A 17,857-nucleotide genomic window follows, 5' to 3' on the forward strand; every position below is an offset into this window, starting at 1 on the left:
GATATATACTAGAAAAATTGTAATAAAATATTAATAAGTAATCAATTTTTAGATGTCATGAATCACACTGAGGGATCTAAAGAAATGGATATTCAAGCCACAGAAGTTTCCACAACAGATCTTCAAGACTCAGAGGATAAGTCTAAACTAAGCCAAGAGACAATGCCCAATGCTGATAGTTTGCCGAAGGAAAGTTACTATAACCTTTCCAGTAAAGTCCGAGTTCGACAGTGTCATTCTGACCAGATTGAACGGAAAAGTGCCAAAGATTACATGCAATATCTAATGAAATTTCTGCCCTCTGTGAAGGACATGTGCAGTGGTCATGAGATAGATGAAGCACTGCTGAATCTTGCATCTAGATTTTGTGCTGGTGAGTGCATTTCTAAAAAGAAATTGTTCTATTGTACCAATTTAAAAGACGCCCTGTTATAGTCAGTGTTATCAAAATAGACACATTTGTTAGTATTTTTTTTGTTTGAATATGAAGATATTGCTATGTTATTAGCATGTAAGAGAGGAAAGAAAATGTCAATATGTTATGTGAGTCTTAAAAAAATGTTTGTATTTTAGTAAATTTTAGTAAATCTCTCACAGTAGAGGTGATGTGCATTGTTTGCTTCTGTGATTGAAATGTTGCTTCAGCCTTTAAAATCATATGCATTACAGTTTAATTATTTGTATGTCTGTTTAATTTGTTTATTTATTAATTCAATTTCTTGTTTAGACCAGCAAAATATGCAGAGTGTGGATTCTGATAATGGTGTCTCTGCTGAGGTGGCTATACTCAATGCAGATGCTGTCTATGTGTCAACATATACAGCTTTGTCCTTTAGCCTAAAACTGAGTCAGTGCCAATATTATGAATATTCAGAGAAGCAAGTACCATCAACACTGTCTGAGGTAATGGAAAAGTCACTTTCACATGGACATTGGCCTCTGAAATTATCTTAAAATAGGTTATGCTACTTAATTAAAGAAGCATGAAAATTCAATTAAAGAAGCATGAAAATTCCTAAGTATCTTACTCATTTCATATGTAAATATATTCCAGAAGGCCTTTTATCCCTATTTTACTAAATAGTAGAATAGATGCATTAATTCTTCTGTTAATGATTCTTAATTAATCGTTAATTTATTGTTTTTAGTGAATTAGTAATTACTGCCTATTGATTATACAAAATTTATAGCTTGGATTTCTAGAATTCCATGAAAAATTATCTCGGGCAGAAGTGACATTCATTTTCATTTTTGGTCATCACTGTTCTTTCCAGGAGGAATTCAAGGAAAGTATCATTGGAGAAGGCCTGCTGCTGTATGTGTCACCTTCCTGGTTGTCAGAGCTTTATAACCAGGTCCTGCAAGTTGATTTAATGAAATTGGCTGGGGCAGAAAACAATTCTGAAAATGTTTTCATGAATCTTATCATAGGTAAGGGAGGATTAAGAACAATACAAGGTCATTCTATTGCATATTTTTGTTTACATAAGGCCACATTTTGTTGGGTACCTTTTTGTTTGAACAGTGGTAAAATTCCAATCAGAATAGTTCTAATTTTACTCTTGGATGAATTTCCATTTAACCTAGAAATTGGGAGGGGGGAGGTGCTCCTTCTATTCAGTATTCTTTGTTCTCATCCCTGATGTTACATATATTTCAATCAGACCTGGATGGACTTCACAGCAGAAAGCTAGGTGGACAGCTGCTCACTGGCTGCAGTAATACCACTGTTGTTGATGCTGACAAGCATGATGTCAGCACTGAAGCAGGTAAGCTGCATGTTATATCAGGGTAGTATGGTGATATGACCAAGAGACTTGCTTTACATGAACATAGCAGTGTATGTGATATTGTAAAGACCTTTATTGTTCATTGCATGAGAAATATCTGAAATGTCGGTGTACTATAGCATGTTCTTCTGATTTTTGACACCAAAGACATATTTACTTCAACTAAACTACTTGACTATATAATTTCCAGGTATGCTTCTGGCCCAGAGAATCCTGACCAGCTGCTGGGAGGGCACCCTAGATGTGCTCTCTGTACTGCTGACTGGGAAGAGTTCCTGTGGTATCACCAGTAGTTTTGCCCTGATGTTAGGCACTGAGGGAGCCAAGGAGGAAACCCTCAAGGCCAGGGAGGCTATATGTATGAGTTTGGATGGCCTGCAAAGGGCAGCTAGACTGGCCTGCTCTTTAGGTATGCATGATATCCCCTGTCCTTAGATGGTTAAAAGCTTTATTGCGTAAAAGTGTAAGTCTTCTGGATTTATCTGGAAAAAAAAAACAGATACCAGGATATTGTGATTATGCCCCCAGATTCCCAATGTAGAGATTATTTTTAAAAAAAGAGAGAAAATAAAATGAAAAAATAAAAATGACAATGGTGAAAATTGGTAGTTTGTTAGAGTTGATGTCTGTGCACTAAAATGCTCAGATAACTTAAAACTTTTTTGTTTGATAGCAAATGTTGTTCACTTTCAATTGTTAATGATTAACTATTGTGCAAATTTCATTCTACAGGCATGCAGTCTAGATGTGGGAAGATATTTGCTTTGTTGGCCAAGGCTTCTTGTGTACTTGAAGAAGAGCAGAGACCTTCAAAGCAATCCCCGTCCACTGAGTCTAAACCCACCCAGGCTAATCCTAGTAAACCTAAGCCTCCCAGGTTACATGCGGCCCATGCTCTTAGTATGGATCTTATCCTTTCCATGGGATTGGAGATGGGGAGTCATGCCTCAGACTGCTGGAAGCATGTGTTCAGGTAAATGTTACAGCATTTATACTGTAATTCCTTGAAGTGGCCAATTTGGGGTCAAACCCCATTATTGATGCAGATATTGTGAATTACTTTTGATTTAATATTCATGTTCAATTTTTAGAGTGAAGAATGTTGTATTTAAGTTAAGAATGTCTTGGAGAAAATATGGTTTTGCTTTGAGAAAGTTGTTTACTTTAAGTTTTAAGGTAATAGTGGAAATGTCTTTTTTTCCACATTTGGTTTAATGATTATGCTTAACAGCATGTACAAAGGCCGGATGTTATATCTTCCAGATGCTGTAATCATATTGCTGAGTTGGAGCACTTATACTTCACCCGCTGTAGCCAGGGGAAGCCTAAACCTACTGCAGAAGTTGGAGGTTCAGAAACACTGGGGTTAGCAGATTATTACAAGCATTAAGACATTATTTGCTACTGTAAAAGGAAAATGCATTTTTCTATGTAATTGTGTATATGAGCAAAACATCTTTGTGGCAAGTCTTGTACTTAATAATGTTCAGCAGCAGCATAAGGTGAAATACAGTAGAATCATCATTTCAGAATGAAATTATGACCAACAAGAATGTCAGCTGTACATTGCCTTGTAACAGCTCCTGTGAAATTATATATATGTACATTAACATTGTATTAAACAGAGACCCAGACATCATCCCAGCAACTTTCACAGGGATACCAGCAGCCATCTGTGTTCCCTCATCTAAGAGTGTTGCTGAGATCATCAAACAGAGTGGTGTGGCTGCTGGCTGGGACAGTGCCATGACAGGAGGAGCGGTTCTCAGTACATCTCAGTCCACTGAAGTCCTGTGTGCTCTGTCACAACAAGTGGACAGGTGATTCTATGAAATCTCTCACATATTGTTTATTATATGTTACAAATATGCCAGACTGTAGCAGTCTATTTAATGAACCAAATTGTCTTGAATTTATTGCATTTGTTAGTAATGGTACGAATAAAGCAAGGCTGACACTTGCACGATTCTGTGGCACACATTGGCACGATTCGAGTCGTGCCAGTGCACAAACCAGTCGTAAACTGGCCTGAAGTGTGCGTAAACCCGTCGTGACTATGTGCCATGTCGGTACGAGAATTTTGAAATGTTCAAAATTTTGGCCACAACAAAATTTCGCGACTGGGTAATGAACTTTGCGCAAACTGTTCGTGAACTCGACGGGACGATGCGGGAGGATGCGTGGCAGTGCACATCATGCCACGACTGTTACGAACTGCCACGAATAGTTCACGAACAGCTCACATATATTGTGTGCCCAAGTCGGCACGACACCGTCCGAATTGCTCAAACCCGTCGTGCCAATGCGGGAAGTGCGTAAACTATGCGTGAACTTGTCGGGCCAGTTTGTGTCAATGTGGACATGCATTTGTAAACTATTTGTTAGCTCGCCGTGAACTCGTCGGGAACTATGCGTGAACTAGTCGGGAACAGTGCGGGAGCCTCCCACTTTGTGCCCCAAAATGGCACGACTTGCCACGACAAAATCGGGGCCAAAAGTCGTGCAAGTGTCAGCCTTGCATAAGTGTCATTTTTGTAACATTGATTGATAAATTGTTATGAGTGAACCAAAGCATCATCTCTTTTATGTCATATAAAAACCTGTATTGGGAAAGTATTGGAAAAAGACAATGAGAAGAGAGCATTGTAGCTTTTCATTCAGATGGAACATATAAATATGCTATCATAAATTCAGTTCAATGATTAGTGGAAAATTATCGATGAAAACTTTAAAATTTCATGACCTAAGTTTTGACTATTTTAGTTAATAATTCATTTTCTCTTTTGTGTTTACAGATTATTTGATGATGCAGCAAGAAAGCTAAACATGAAGTCATTGGTGGAATATTTAGGTGCATTGAGCAGTTCTAGCCACTCTCAGTTATTTGGTAAGAACAGACACCTTGAGGATGTCTCCCCCTCTACCCTGTTATTGTACAGACTGGGGGATGTCATGTTAGAGGTGCTGAAGAGTGACAGGCCACTGTATCCTGTTATGAAAGCCTGGAATAGAGTGGCACCCCATTTTGTAGAGGTAGGTGGATTTGATGCATAAAATAAATAGATGAGAATCATCAGTTGAAAAATGAATGTGTTAAGTTTGAAAGTGTTAGTATTTAAAATGTCTCTGGGGAAGATATACCAGACCCAGTGTCTCTTTTCTCTTGGTTGTAGCAGTGGGTTCCTACATAGTGTTAGGTGTGTATGTGTGAAAACTAACAGTTGCAACCGATACTAGTTACATAATGTTTCAACCACAAACTGCTTTGGCACAAGAGGTGCAGATATTTGTATAGGAGTTATTTACCATAAGGTGAATAAGGTACCAGTTTTGTAGTTTTAAAATTGTCTTGAGGTAAATATATGATGTGGTCAGGATTTCCATTGTTGCACAAAAAATATTTTTCTTATGCAGGCTGCATGTCACAGTGAAGGAAGAATAGCCAAGAAGGCTGTCACCTGTCTCCATGACTGTGTCACATTGAGGCTTGGTTCCCATCCAGAGCTGCCGCACCTCCACTTCAATGAGGCCTTGTGCAAGCCTTTTGAAAACCTGCTCTGCTTGGATTTGTGTGATGGAGATGTTCAGGACCAGGTAGGTAATGGACAAATAATACAAAGTAAATTTAAATTGTTTGTAATTGCTTATATATTGCTTTCAGTCTGCTATTTATGTAAATATCTTTATTGCCTTGTTCATATTCAAAATAATTGTCAATAAATGATGCTTTGTAGGTTTAAATCATGTCAAAACTGTACTCATCTTGGACAGAGTCATTGATATTTGGTCTTTGAGTATCCGGCTGCATTCTCTGGTGCTTTGGTGAAGAAACACTCACTCCTCTTATGGCAAAGGGCAAAACATGATCCATTCCTTGTTTTTCTGTAAGCCCTGACTGCAGCTGCTGCCATGACTGAGACTGGTCCTGGAGCTGGTTAGGAAAACCACCACTGCCAGCTGCAAAAAAGGGACTGGGTACTAAATATGGGACCTGTACCACTAGATGAAAAAGTTTTTGAAACAAGAGGCCTATTTTTTGCTCTGTTGATTCTTTTTTGGTCTTCAGAGTCAATGAATGGTCTCATATTGAGGGATGGTGCCCCACCAACTTTCACTCTTACTTGCAAATTTGACAAACTGCCCAATGTTTCTGGTGGCAAGCATTCTCAGTGGTTGTCTGGAGAATGTGACTCCACTACTCACTCTGTATATAGGCCACAATCTGGGCTCACATGCTTCAGAAAACCTGGTGTGGAGCTTTAATATCCTGGAAATGCAAAGTACGGTGCGTCTGTTTCAAGAAGCATTCTGTCATTTGGTAGCATCCTTAATATCTTCAAGACTCCAGCATTCTTGTTCTCGTCAAAGAGCCATTATATTCCAGTTACCTTAAAATATGTATTGGGAAAGTTACCCAACCAAGTTTTCACTATTTCCATTGATCCACTGAAACATGGTAGTGGTTCAGTCAGTCCTTTCTGACTTCTGGCGCTATGTGCAAGGTGTTTATATAGTGCACTTAACAGTGTCATCTGCAGCAGAGTTGTTGTGGAGGCCTCGACCATGCAGGACCAGAACTCGGTTATCTCCAAACAGCCCAAGTGCCCTCTCCAGATTTTGACACTAAGTATCCCACTCCTCTGGGGATAAAGTTAGGTCAGTACACACCTTGCCAAGTGTGGTGACACAAACTGGCCACTGCATTCTCAAACTTTGCCCACTCTGATGGTGTGAACTGGTGTTGTGGAGAAAATTATTCGAAACATGATCTTCTTTTGATTTAGACTGGACTAGTTTCCACTTTTTCACAGCCTTATTTTTTAGTCTATTAATCTATTTTCCATCTTCAGAAGCAACATAGTCATTGAAATGATCTCATATTGGTGGATGGTGCCCTACCCACCTTTACTGGTATCTGGAATTTTTTACTAACTCATTTCTTTTCTTCAACTTTTCAGAAAATGAAAGTACACGTTCCCTGGCATAATCTGGCTTTTCATAATCTATAGCCTAGTTTACTTGGATTCATTGCTCACCCAAATCAGGGTTGAATTTAAGATGAATTTTAGTTTTTTCATTGCACCACTTGGTAGACAATTCTTTCTTAATCTTCTTTGCCTTAGTTGAAGAACCATGGACTGGACTTCTAATGTTAATATTAACTTGGCAGTGACCTGAGATTTTAATCCTTCTGGGATACTGAATGGGAGTGCACTATCTTTAAATTTTTTTCAGTGACTTGCCCTCCTACTGCACATATATATCACCAGTGAAAATTTAGCTGCCCACTTCTCTAACTGGTAGAATGATCTACTATTGAAAATTACCCACAATTCATACAAATAGTGCAAGTAATGTAATCTAAAGTGTCTCCCCCTTGGAGAAAATAATTCCATTCTAATTTGCTTAACTCAAATAAATAGAAATATATTTATCTGTGAGGAGATTCGGTGGTTTTCTGCATCATTTGCATTTTTCCATATCATGTAGCATTAACGTTTTGACATGTAAATTTAATGTCCATCTACTTTCCAGATAATTTGCTCTATATGTGAGCTAGTTGAAGCCTGTGCATCAGATATCAAATCAGGCTGGAGACCACTGTTTGGGGCACTGAGGGCTGTCAAGATAGAATACACAGTGAATGAAGAGATCAATGAAGCTCGTCAAAGACATGTCTCCGCAGTGTTGGATGTGTTTGAAGTATTTCTGGACACTGACAATGTTTGGGTGTTTGCTCATGCCGCTGTAGACTGTATATTATGTCTTCTCAAATATGTCCGAGGACCAGGTAAATAAATTTTAATTAATCTTTTATTTGCCATCAATTCCCACATTCACGTTTATCAGTTTATCTATGAATCTATATTGTAATTTGTTACATTATTTAGGTAACATGTACATTATTTAGATAACATGTATGAATAAGTCAGCAGCAAAGACTGTGTGGTGACTGGATATTTTCGACATTTTAGGAGAGTTTGAAGACATAGCAGACTCGGACTCTGACAGTGACATTGAGGTGGGGATGTCTGTACCTGATGCAGAGAACTTAGTTCTTCCTGCTCTACGCTATCTGAAGAGGTGCTGCGCTCTGTTATCTTCTATGTGGACAATGCCTGCCTGTCCAGTCTTCAGTGGGGCACATAGGTAATTAACAATATGAAATATTTCATTTTAGTTTGGCCATAGTATCAACTTGGTCTAATAAGAGCAGGCCAAGAATAGATTCAAGACATTTTTAATCTTTTAAATTTTCTTTACTGTCATTGACAGTTAAAAACATGGCCTGTAACCACTTTCCCCACAACCCATTGTCTTTTATTCAGCCTTAGCAGCAAGATTTTTCCCAGTCTTTTCTTTCTTTATTTCTTTCTTTATTTCTGTGCTAAATGACTGATACATGTAACTTTTTCTGTGTCCATTTTATAACACATTTGAGTAATTAGCAAAATGGTGCAGATGACAATAGCAATAATGCAGATGACAAGTGTGATTTAACATATTTTTATTTTACTGTCAGAATCCAGTTAAATCCCAATCCACAATCCATAGACCCAGTCATTCCAGACATGGATTTCAAAGCTTTCCAGAGATATTTTGATTCCTTGTCTCACAAACAACAAGTGCATTCACCCAGTTCCACACTAGAGCAAGAGTATGAAAGAGATCTAGATTTATTCACGCCAACCAAATTAAGAGATACCCAGGAACAGTGCACTGCTTCAACACAAACTGAATTAGTTAAGCCTTCTAAAGGTGAGGAAGTGGTGAAATCCACTGACACAGAAATTGAGACAGATAAAAAGGATGGTGATCAGTGCAAAGGAGAAGGAGAAGGAGACTATGTTTGTAACAAAGAATTAGAATTAGTCAATGACAGTGACAGTTCCTCAGGGTATAGTCTTCCCCATGGCCAGCCACATAAACCATGCCCAAATAGTGATAGTGAACCAGATGAAGAACCTGTCAGGTATCCAAATGTGACCCATTCCATTCCTTCCCCTTCTATGGATTACATACCTGTTGCCCTGGAAACAATGGATAACCATACTGGGCTGCTTCATGTCTGGTTCCTGGTATTGGAGGGCCTTACCAATGCTGTGTCTGCATGCCCCAAGAACTACCAGCCACAGACACTTGAGACTTTGTTTGATTTACTGCGGGATGCTTCTAAGACTCCTGGTAAGTTAATCATCATTGAAATTTTTCCATGTAGAATATTATGCTTACACTGTGTGGTAAAGTAAGATTGCTTTTTTATTTCTTTTTTTTTTATTTGCCACTAAGCAGTAAAGAATAGATTAAATAGAGGAATTGCTAAGTTTTATCAATGTCAGATAGCTCTTAAAACAAATGTTGAAATAACTCTTGCTTAGTTCTGTGCAGCATCAACATTTTTCTTCTTTGAAGTTGTTAACTTTTGCTAATTGCGATCTCTCACTGAAGTGAATGCAGCAAACCAAATATCTGTCTGCACGATTGTGATAAAATACAGTGTAAATGAAATGCGTGGACCCACTGTGTCGGCCTGATATTCAACTCTTTTATGTGGTTAAATTCTTGGTTATGATCACAGTTGTTTTAACCCTCTTCCATGTGTAATGGAACTGTATATTGCATTTGCAGGTTGTGAGTTCAGCACCCACTGTGTCAACCACCTTCTGCTGCCCATGTTACAAGGCTGGCTGAGGAAAGGTGGGCAGTACAGGAGCTTTTGGGAGACCACAGCTACCAACTTCAAGCAGTGCTGTGGACTGTGCACAGACTTGGTGGTGGAACTCATAGTACAGTTTACAGGTTAGAATAAATAACTTCTTTAATTCCAATAAATATGACTTCAGATATGCTGCTTCTAAATGTATCTTTTCTTTTACTTATCAAAATGTTAATTCTAATAATCTTCACTATCTTACATTAACCAGTTGTATGTCTCTGACATGGATTTAAATTCTAGAATAGTGGATCTGTTATTGTTATCATTAATATCTATGTGTTTTTGTGTTTTCAAATTGTATTCAGTGTTTGATGTGGTTAAAGTAGTAAGTTAACCTCACTTTGTCTGAGTACGTCAGGTAGCAGACACATATCTGTCAAATAGATAATAAATGAACTGTTAACCACGAATATATGGAACTAAAGAAAATAAAAAGAAAGATATGTATTGCATAACTATTTAAATGGGAGAAAGATGTAAAAGCACCTCATGTACTTACTTATTCCCTCTCATTTTCAGCATCCCCGGAAACCACACCAAGCTTGGAATTCCTGTTGAAGCAGATGTTGGATGTGTTGATAGAGTGTATCAGCCAGTCAGTAGAGACCATTTCAAGGCTGGGCTGTGCTTGCACAAGGTAGGCACAATCAAACATTGGCTACTCTACTTAATGATTCAAGGTTGTTGCAGAGTAGGGCAAAGATCAAGAATAAATGCGACTGAAAAATGTTTTGCGAAACAGTACAATTAACACTTTTCTAGAATGTATTAAACAATACTCTATTTAGTTTGAGAATCGAAAAAATATTGTTTCAAGAATGTTTTCAGGACCACACTATTTATACTTGACTTAGGCCAAATGAATATCTGTACGCTTAATGTGCATTATAGCTATTCTTTTGTATTGATCCCTTTATTAAAAAAGGCTATTATTCCCTTTTTGCTACATATCAATATAGCTATGCCCTTCAAGCTACATCATCATTATATCCTCTTCTAGGCACATATTACTAAGTGGTGGCCCCCTCTTCACTGAACCCATGTGGCACATTGCCACCACCTCCTTACTGAGAGCATTTGATGTGACCATGTACAGCCTGAAACAGCTGATGGTGCTATTTGAGGCCAGCTCTGATAACTTCTATGGGGACATAGGCCAGGTGAAGGTGGCAGCAAGAAAGGACAGCACCCCAGCCCAGTGTGAGAGACTGAGGCAGCTGGCCCGGCAGGTGTTTCTACTGGACAGTCAGCAGGCGTGTCTGTCCACACAGAGTGCTGTAGATGATGACAAGTCATACGTGTTCTTGCTGTATCCTCCAGGGTGTGAGAATAGTTTGAACCCTGAGCATATTGCAATGAGGTAGGGGCTCTTTTGTGGTAGGTGTAGAAAAGTAGAACTGTGTTACTTTTTATTAATGAAAAATTGATAATTCATTGGACTTAGATATAGTCGCAAACAAGCCAGATTAGATTTTAATATTTCTTTCAATGAGTTCAGACCCTTACTTATTGTAGAAATTTGGTGCTGGGCATCAGGGACCAGAATTTGTTTTTGACTGTATTACTTTGTCACTCTTACATGTTTACAATGTAAAAGGTTGTCTGTCCATATATTCACTTCAGCTGGCTTGATTTGATAATTATTTTAGGTGATTTACCTCTTTCATGAGGTAATGTAGCTAATATGGTTATATAGAGACCAATGTGAATTGTCCTAGAAATTTCCACAGTTGGTCTTCCACAGATAGCCAAAATGTTTAGTTATGTGAGGACAAATTTTAAATCTTGACGATCAATGATTTGTATGCACTGATTTACACAGGTTAAGCCCTGACTAGGAAATTACACGTTCACATTTTTTTTGATAGGTAATATTTTCTTCCATTGTGACATCAATGTCAAGCAACGTTATGAACATGTTGACGTTACAAATTTTTCATATAGTTCAGGTCACATATACTAATGTGTATAGCAAATGGCAAAAAATGCAAATATTGAATAAATGTGTAGTTTTCATTTAGAAACTTCTTTCAGTAAGATATAAAGTATAATTAATGAAATAGATAGCTGATTTGTAAATATCTAGTTTAACCAATACCAACTATTCATTTCTGGCCACTTTTGAAAGGAGAAAAAGGATTATAGTTATGAATGATTTCAGTTTCTGTTAAAGTGCATAGTTTAAGAGTTCCATAATATCTGCAATCCATTCAAGTTATTTTTTCAGCAGTCTGTCTGTGTTGCAAATTGTATTATATCTATTTCATCTTAGTACTGTGGTATGATGATAAATCCAGCTAATGCAAATACATTGTGCATGCAATGTTTGTGTCAGGACAGCATGATTTTTTTTTTTTTTTACAAACAACAGGAAGATTGCATTTACCTTTTGTCTTTATTATAAAAGATTTTCAAAAACAACTATAATACTTCATCCCATGATTAAATTTCATGTTAAATTTCTTGTTTCCTCAACTGCCAGGGTGCCATTGAGAAACGTAGTCCTGAGCTTGCTGTCACACCAGTTGCTGCTTCAGACAGTGGGTTATGTTCTTCTCCAGGGAACTCACATTTACACACAGAGTGAATGTCAACTTCTCCCAGGTCTTAATGCAGACACAGACTCCCAGGGGCCTCATAAGCTTCCAGGTATTATCTTACTGCCTATTTAAAACACATTGGAAAACTGATCAACTTAAAAAGAAGTGCATAATTGAAGGTCATGCTTTGATTATGTATTAGACGGCATCATTGTTGTATGACTCTAGCACGAAAGTTGGTAATTTTAGAATTCAAAGAACTTCAGTTTAGTTCTAAGGTGTACTTAAAAAAAGACAAAAGTGGTGACATTTTTGTACAATTTTTTTTTTTTTTTTTTTTTGCACAAGGACATGAATTGAAACCAGTTTCATTGTAGTGTTGCAAACGTCTATTTGCCAGCAATTGAAAAAGCTATGTGAGCTTTTCGTTGATAATCACTAGTCATGTGCATGTACACGTGCACACACACACACACACACTCTCTCTCTCTCTCTCTCTCTCTCTCTCTCTCTCTCTCTCTCTCTCTCTCTCTCTCTCTCTCTCTCTCTCTCTCTCTCACACACACACACACACACACACACACACACACACACACACCTTGTCATAAATAAGTGTGATACAGCAAGCTTTACTGTGATGAAATGAGTTCCTCTAGTAATGCTTATTCAACTGGTTGGAAACTAACAAACCCATGCCTTGTTGCAACTGTGCTGATCACACAAAGATTCTTTGTCTTCAGATGATGTCATCCTTACTAATGATTTTTAATAAAGCTGCATGTCTCATGTTGAGTAGATGCATGCTGTGTGTCATGTAATTTTCAATATTTGCCTTGATATTTTAATATCTAGGGGTATTTTGTAATTCATAAAATTGCTTCTTTAAACGTAAGCACCAGTATTGCCTGTTTTGCAGATGAGACTTTCTAAATGCAGGGATTGTAAAGTAAAATTGCTTTGCAGTATGATTTTTAACCTTATGTAATTGAATGTCATTAAAATTCTCATTATGACCAGGAGTAATGATTTCACCATGCTGGGACCTAGATTTCACTAACTACTTGTACAAATTATTCACTTTTTGCTAATTTGGATGAATAATTTAGTGTTGCCAAGGCATTTTCAAGATATTTTCAGAAAGTTTTCAGAAAAAGCTTGGCATATAAACCTCTTTATCTCACCCATGTTAAATGAAGTTGTGTAACTCTTCAAATGTTTTGTGATTTAGGTATGCTGCAAAAGCTGTCCACCAGGAATGTTCTGGTACTTTTCAAGTGCCTGGATGAATCATATAGGTTTGCGTGTGATTTTAACTCCAGGCCAGGGCTGAAATTTCTCATCCAGAAGGTGATCAATTCATCTGTAGCCTCGAATTTGTACAAGTCTGCTGGGGCAAGCATGACATTTTGTGTACACGCACTCCTGGAAATATGCCTCCACCAAGAGAACCTTACACTAGAGAAAATAGCAACTGAGCTGCAAAATCGAGGCCACCTGGAATTTGAACAGTGTAACAATGAAAGCTCAGAAAATGCCGGTGCTGGTAATGAAAAACTTGAACCTTCAAAACATGAAGACGAATATGACAGTTACAATAATGCAACTGAACCCATTGACAATCACTTTGATTTATTCACTCGAAAACTGCACCAAAGCTTTGCAGGAATATGCCAAAAGTACATTGAGCTGGTTTTAGATAAAGAAGGCACTTCAAGTGCAGATAGAATTTCAGATAGACCCCTGTTTTTCTTGGTGTCTCAAGTTGAGGAGTTGCCCTCACTGAAAAGGGAAAAAGCCTTGTCAGAAATTGTGGCAGAGAAATTGAAGCAGCGAGAGCAGAAAGATGTAGGCGGCTTCATGACCACTGCTGTAGCACAGATACAAGGTAGGTTGTATACCTTGGGAATAAGAATGTGATTAGTGAGTTAAAAGCATGAAAAAAAGTTCTGTTTATCTGATGTGATTCATCCATACAAAGTTAAACAACATGGGAATTGGATAGTGTGTCAGTGATATGATGGCTCTGAGGATCTGTTGTTACTTTTTTTTTTCAGTGATCTGAAAGTGAATTTTGATATGTGGATTATTTGAAGTAAATGACATCAACAATAAATGAAATGTTTTGTCAGCATGTGACTGTGAGGCGAACATCAAATGCAAAAAAACAAATAAATAAGATGTAAGTCCTGTTGAACTTAGGATACCTGGCTATATATTTTTATCTTATTGGAACGTGCATGTTGAACAGGAAATTTGGTAGTTATTAATTTTTTTCTTAACCCCATAAAGGCCCAATTCCACACTCTGTCTCTCATTGTTGCCATTTTTAAAGGACGATATATATATTGCATTATTGTAGAGAGAAAACAGCAATTTTGTAGACTTAGTTGCAATTGGTGAAAGTAAGATCAAAATGGCGCCTCACTCTGGTAGGGGCCTGCGAATGGATACTGTTATTGAAATTATTGAAAACTGAGACTTTGATGAGGATTTGATTATATTTTAACAATAATAGTAAACATGCTTCTTTTTGTGTAGTATTTTGAAACAGATTGTGTTGAAATTTGACTTTTAAGTCAGTAATGCGTTCTGGCCAACAATGTTCAGGTGAGCTGAAAAGCTGGCTCAAGTATACCTGATAGCAAAATGTGCATAACTTGGAAACTAATGGAGGTCACTTGCTGAAATTTCCTGGATTGAAAGTTAACATAATTGGCATCATCTCTATGAATTTTATGGCAAATGTGTAGAGGAAAAAAAATTATGCATAAGATAAATCAACTTTGTTTTTCTTTCGCCCATTACCAAATAAGAATGTAGTTTTTAACCGACCATAACTCTTGTTACTGCTTGTAAAATTTAAATGTAATTCCATTTTCTTTTAGCTTGAAGTCTTGGCTTTTTAAAAATGTATACTTTGTATGGGTAATAAAGGCACACAAATAAATTATGGCCAATTTAGTGAAGTGACCCCACTTTTCAAGGCTAGCTCACAGAATTAATTGGGCCCAGCAGAAGTTTATAGGTCAGCTTTAACTGGTACCTATGGGGTTAATTATTTGACCAGGTAGCATCATGAAGTCCCATATCTTGACATTATGATAATGCAGTGTCTCTTTGTATGGTATATTGTTTTTAAGGGATTTAGAAATATTAATTCACTTTTTTGTCCCTCTATGTTAAAGGTGCAAATTAAATATTTTTAAATAGATTCCCATGAAAATTCTGCAGAAGCGGAGAAGGAAGCTGTTGAACAAGACGGCAGGCCTGATGTAGACAAGGACTTGGATAAAGTGTATCAGGTTGCCACAGATGTAACCATTCAGTCCGTCATCAGCACATACAAAAAGAGAAAGCAACAGAAGACCTTGCCTAATTTTGTCAAGTTTACAAAGGAGAAGGACAAAAAGAAGAAAAAACAATCCAAAGACGGTTTGGATCCAGAAATTGAAAAACAACAGCATGTTTCAGTTATGAAAGTAAGATGCCCTCAAAACTTAGAAATATAAAGGATTTTATTATTGTACCTTTTTGTTCCGCTGAATAAAAATGTATTGAAGTAAGGGATTGCTATACAATAACTGAAATAAAAAACATGATAATATGTTTTGCCAAAACCACAAAATGAGCAATACAAGAGTTCAAAATATGTATTAACAAGATATCCAGTGTTTAATATTCCCCTATAAATTCTGGGGTTTCATTCAAATAACAATCAAGACTTAAACAGGATGCAGACCATTCATTCAAAAGTTTAAATGCACAATGTTTATCTTTTGGGTAGGATGCTGAGGCTCACAAGGAGTCTTGGACGGAGATGATCTGTACTGTGTTATATCTACTACTGCAGTTGCCAGACCAGGATTTCCACGCCCTCTTGCCTGTAGTGTTCAGCTGGATAAATCAGCTTATCTGCCATGTGGAGAACCAAAGGTTGAAAGATGCAATAGCCAAGTGGCTTCACAAGGTAGGACACATGAATGGATGGAGTGGCCATGATGCAAAATGAACTTAAAAGAAGAAATTTGCTATTACATTTGAGGACAACTTTGAATTGGTGACTCTGGTATAGAGGGATAAATATCTTCAGTTATATTTAAGAAATGGAAACATTACTGGTTAACACATTAATGTGCATAAAAGCCACATAATTAGAAGCAAAAAAAAAAAAATCAAATAGTGTTACTACTTTAAGCACATCAAAGGAACTTGATTGGTAGCAAATAAGAGCTTAGACATGGCAAAAACTAGCTTCAAGAAAGTGAAACACTTAACCACAGTACAAATATTGGCATTTTTATTTTTTTCTCATTTTTATTTATTCGTTTTTGGTTTGTTAGGGTAATGCATTATGGATTAATTCTCTGTAACTCCAGTTTAGCATGAACAAAATAATGCATTTCAGCTTTTACTGTACATCAGAGGTAACTTGATGGGTATCATATGAGTGCTTTTCAAGGGCAGAAATAAAAATTAGCATGTTGGATAGAGTTTAACTGTGTAATCAGTAATGCTGACAAAATACATAGATCTACCGTTAAACGTGTTGTTAGCAATAAGGTAAATCTAGAAAATGTTGAGAAATGTGCTTCTTAAAAATATTATGGAATATGAGTAAACAAGTATGTTTGGCAAGCGTGTATAATTGTACTGTGTGAGGCTTCAGTTCCTTTGAGGAACATAATAAACTCAGTCATATTACAGACCATAATGTTTTAAGGACTGTGAAAGTGTGACATGTTTTTTTGGGTTACATGTTCACTGCTTTGACAATCAGAGCATGGTCTCCAAAACATTCAGCACTTGTGTATTCAGTTGCTTAACAAACAGTATTATATAAATGGGAATTTTATTAGAGGCTATTTGATACAGTAGGTGAGAGGTATGTTTATATCTAAGCATAAAGAAAAACAACTTATGAAAAGGAAAGCCAAGACATGTTCTCCTTTTGTGGAGCAGTTTTAAAAAGTAACAGAATCGGAAAGCGTAAACAATTTGTTTTGGGATAGAAGGCAGGAGAAATCTACCTATATTTTTTAATTTCATGAAAAATTAGACATAAACAGTTTTGGCCCAAAAAATGACAATTTACCATTACTGTGAAGAAATGTTATAGTCATGATTATTGTTAAGTGTTACTGTTACTGTAAACTATTTAATTGAATGTTTTTGGGGTGTCTTTGCTATCTTAATGCAATGAACAAACAGTGTCTAGGCTCTCTATTTAAATAAGAACCTACATGTACATTTACTGGGTTCTAGATTCAAACTTCACTTTATTTTTGTATTTGTATTTACCTGCCGTGTAAGATACCCATGTTTATAACTAAACACATCCTACACATTCTGGCTTCAGATTTAATTTGTTGCCAAACTGAAGGCATTTGATATGGGGCTCCAATGTACATGTATAATTTATCCTTGGAATGGGTATTGATTTTTTTCTTTACACCATAAGGAGGCAAGTTTTTGGGTTTTTTTTTTTTTTTTTTGGTTTAAATTCAGTTTCATCTTACATAACAGGAAAGAGTGGGGATTTCCAGTTGTGTGGTATATTTGTTATCAGTTAATTTGTGTGTACGTGACTGTGGGCGTCTCAACAGCTTGTTTATATTCTTGAATTTTGTTTCAACATGAAAAAAATTTATTTCTTTTTGTATTATGGTTTTGTTTTTATGCTTTTAAAGTATCACAAGAGGGATCAAAATGTTTACTTAAACATAATATTGTAATCATTTTGTTTTGCTTGTTGGAAATTAAATGTTGTGATAAACAAGGATATGATACTTTGTATTTTTGCATTTGGGTCA

General features: G+C 36.8%; 1 protein-coding gene across 6 annotated transcripts in view; it reads left to right on the forward strand.

Annotated features, from left to right (window-relative positions):
* Window positions 1-17,826, forward strand: part of LOC106176194 (brefeldin A-inhibited guanine nucleotide-exchange protein 3) — a 33,971-nt gene extending 16,145 nt beyond the window's left edge. For 5 of the 6 annotated variants that reach the window (XM_087000536.1, XM_087000538.1, XM_087000540.1 and 2 more), the window contains 20 exons: window positions 53-373; window positions 728-903; window positions 1,275-1,431; window positions 1,665-1,769; window positions 1,981-2,199; window positions 2,523-2,763; window positions 3,054-3,155; window positions 3,416-3,610; window positions 4,586-4,823; window positions 5,205-5,384; window positions 7,326-7,581; window positions 7,766-7,940; window positions 8,314-8,975; window positions 9,420-9,590; window positions 10,027-10,144; window positions 10,508-10,867; window positions 11,990-12,156; window positions 13,276-13,932; window positions 15,258-15,526; window positions 15,832-17,826. In XM_087000536.1, the coding sequence (XP_086856662.1) occupies window positions 53-373; window positions 728-903; window positions 1,275-1,431; window positions 1,665-1,769; window positions 1,981-2,199; window positions 2,523-2,763; window positions 3,054-3,155; window positions 3,416-3,610; window positions 4,586-4,823; window positions 5,205-5,384; window positions 7,326-7,581; window positions 7,766-7,940; window positions 8,314-8,975; window positions 9,420-9,590; window positions 10,027-10,144; window positions 10,508-10,867; window positions 11,990-12,156; window positions 13,276-13,932; window positions 15,258-15,526; window positions 15,832-16,056 (4,994 nt within the window). In that variant the 3' untranslated portion in view covers window positions 16,057-17,826. The remainder of the gene's footprint in view (window positions 1-52; window positions 374-727; window positions 904-1,274; window positions 1,432-1,664; window positions 1,770-1,980; window positions 2,200-2,522; window positions 2,764-3,053; window positions 3,156-3,415; window positions 3,611-4,585; window positions 4,824-5,204; window positions 5,385-7,325; window positions 7,582-7,765; window positions 7,941-8,313; window positions 8,976-9,419; window positions 9,591-10,026; window positions 10,145-10,507; window positions 10,868-11,989; window positions 12,157-13,275; window positions 13,933-15,257; window positions 15,527-15,831) is intronic. The other variant, XM_087000539.1, reaches the window with a different exon arrangement.
* The last annotated feature ends 31 nt before the right edge of the window (window positions 17,827-17,857 follow it).

The sequence above is a fragment of the Lingula anatina genome, chromosome 1, assembly GCF_051362555.1.
Source record: "Lingula anatina isolate TDL-2025a chromosome 1, LinAna3.0, whole genome shotgun sequence".
NCBI lineage: Eukaryota > Metazoa > Brachiopoda > Lingulata > Lingulida > Lingulidae > Lingula > Lingula anatina.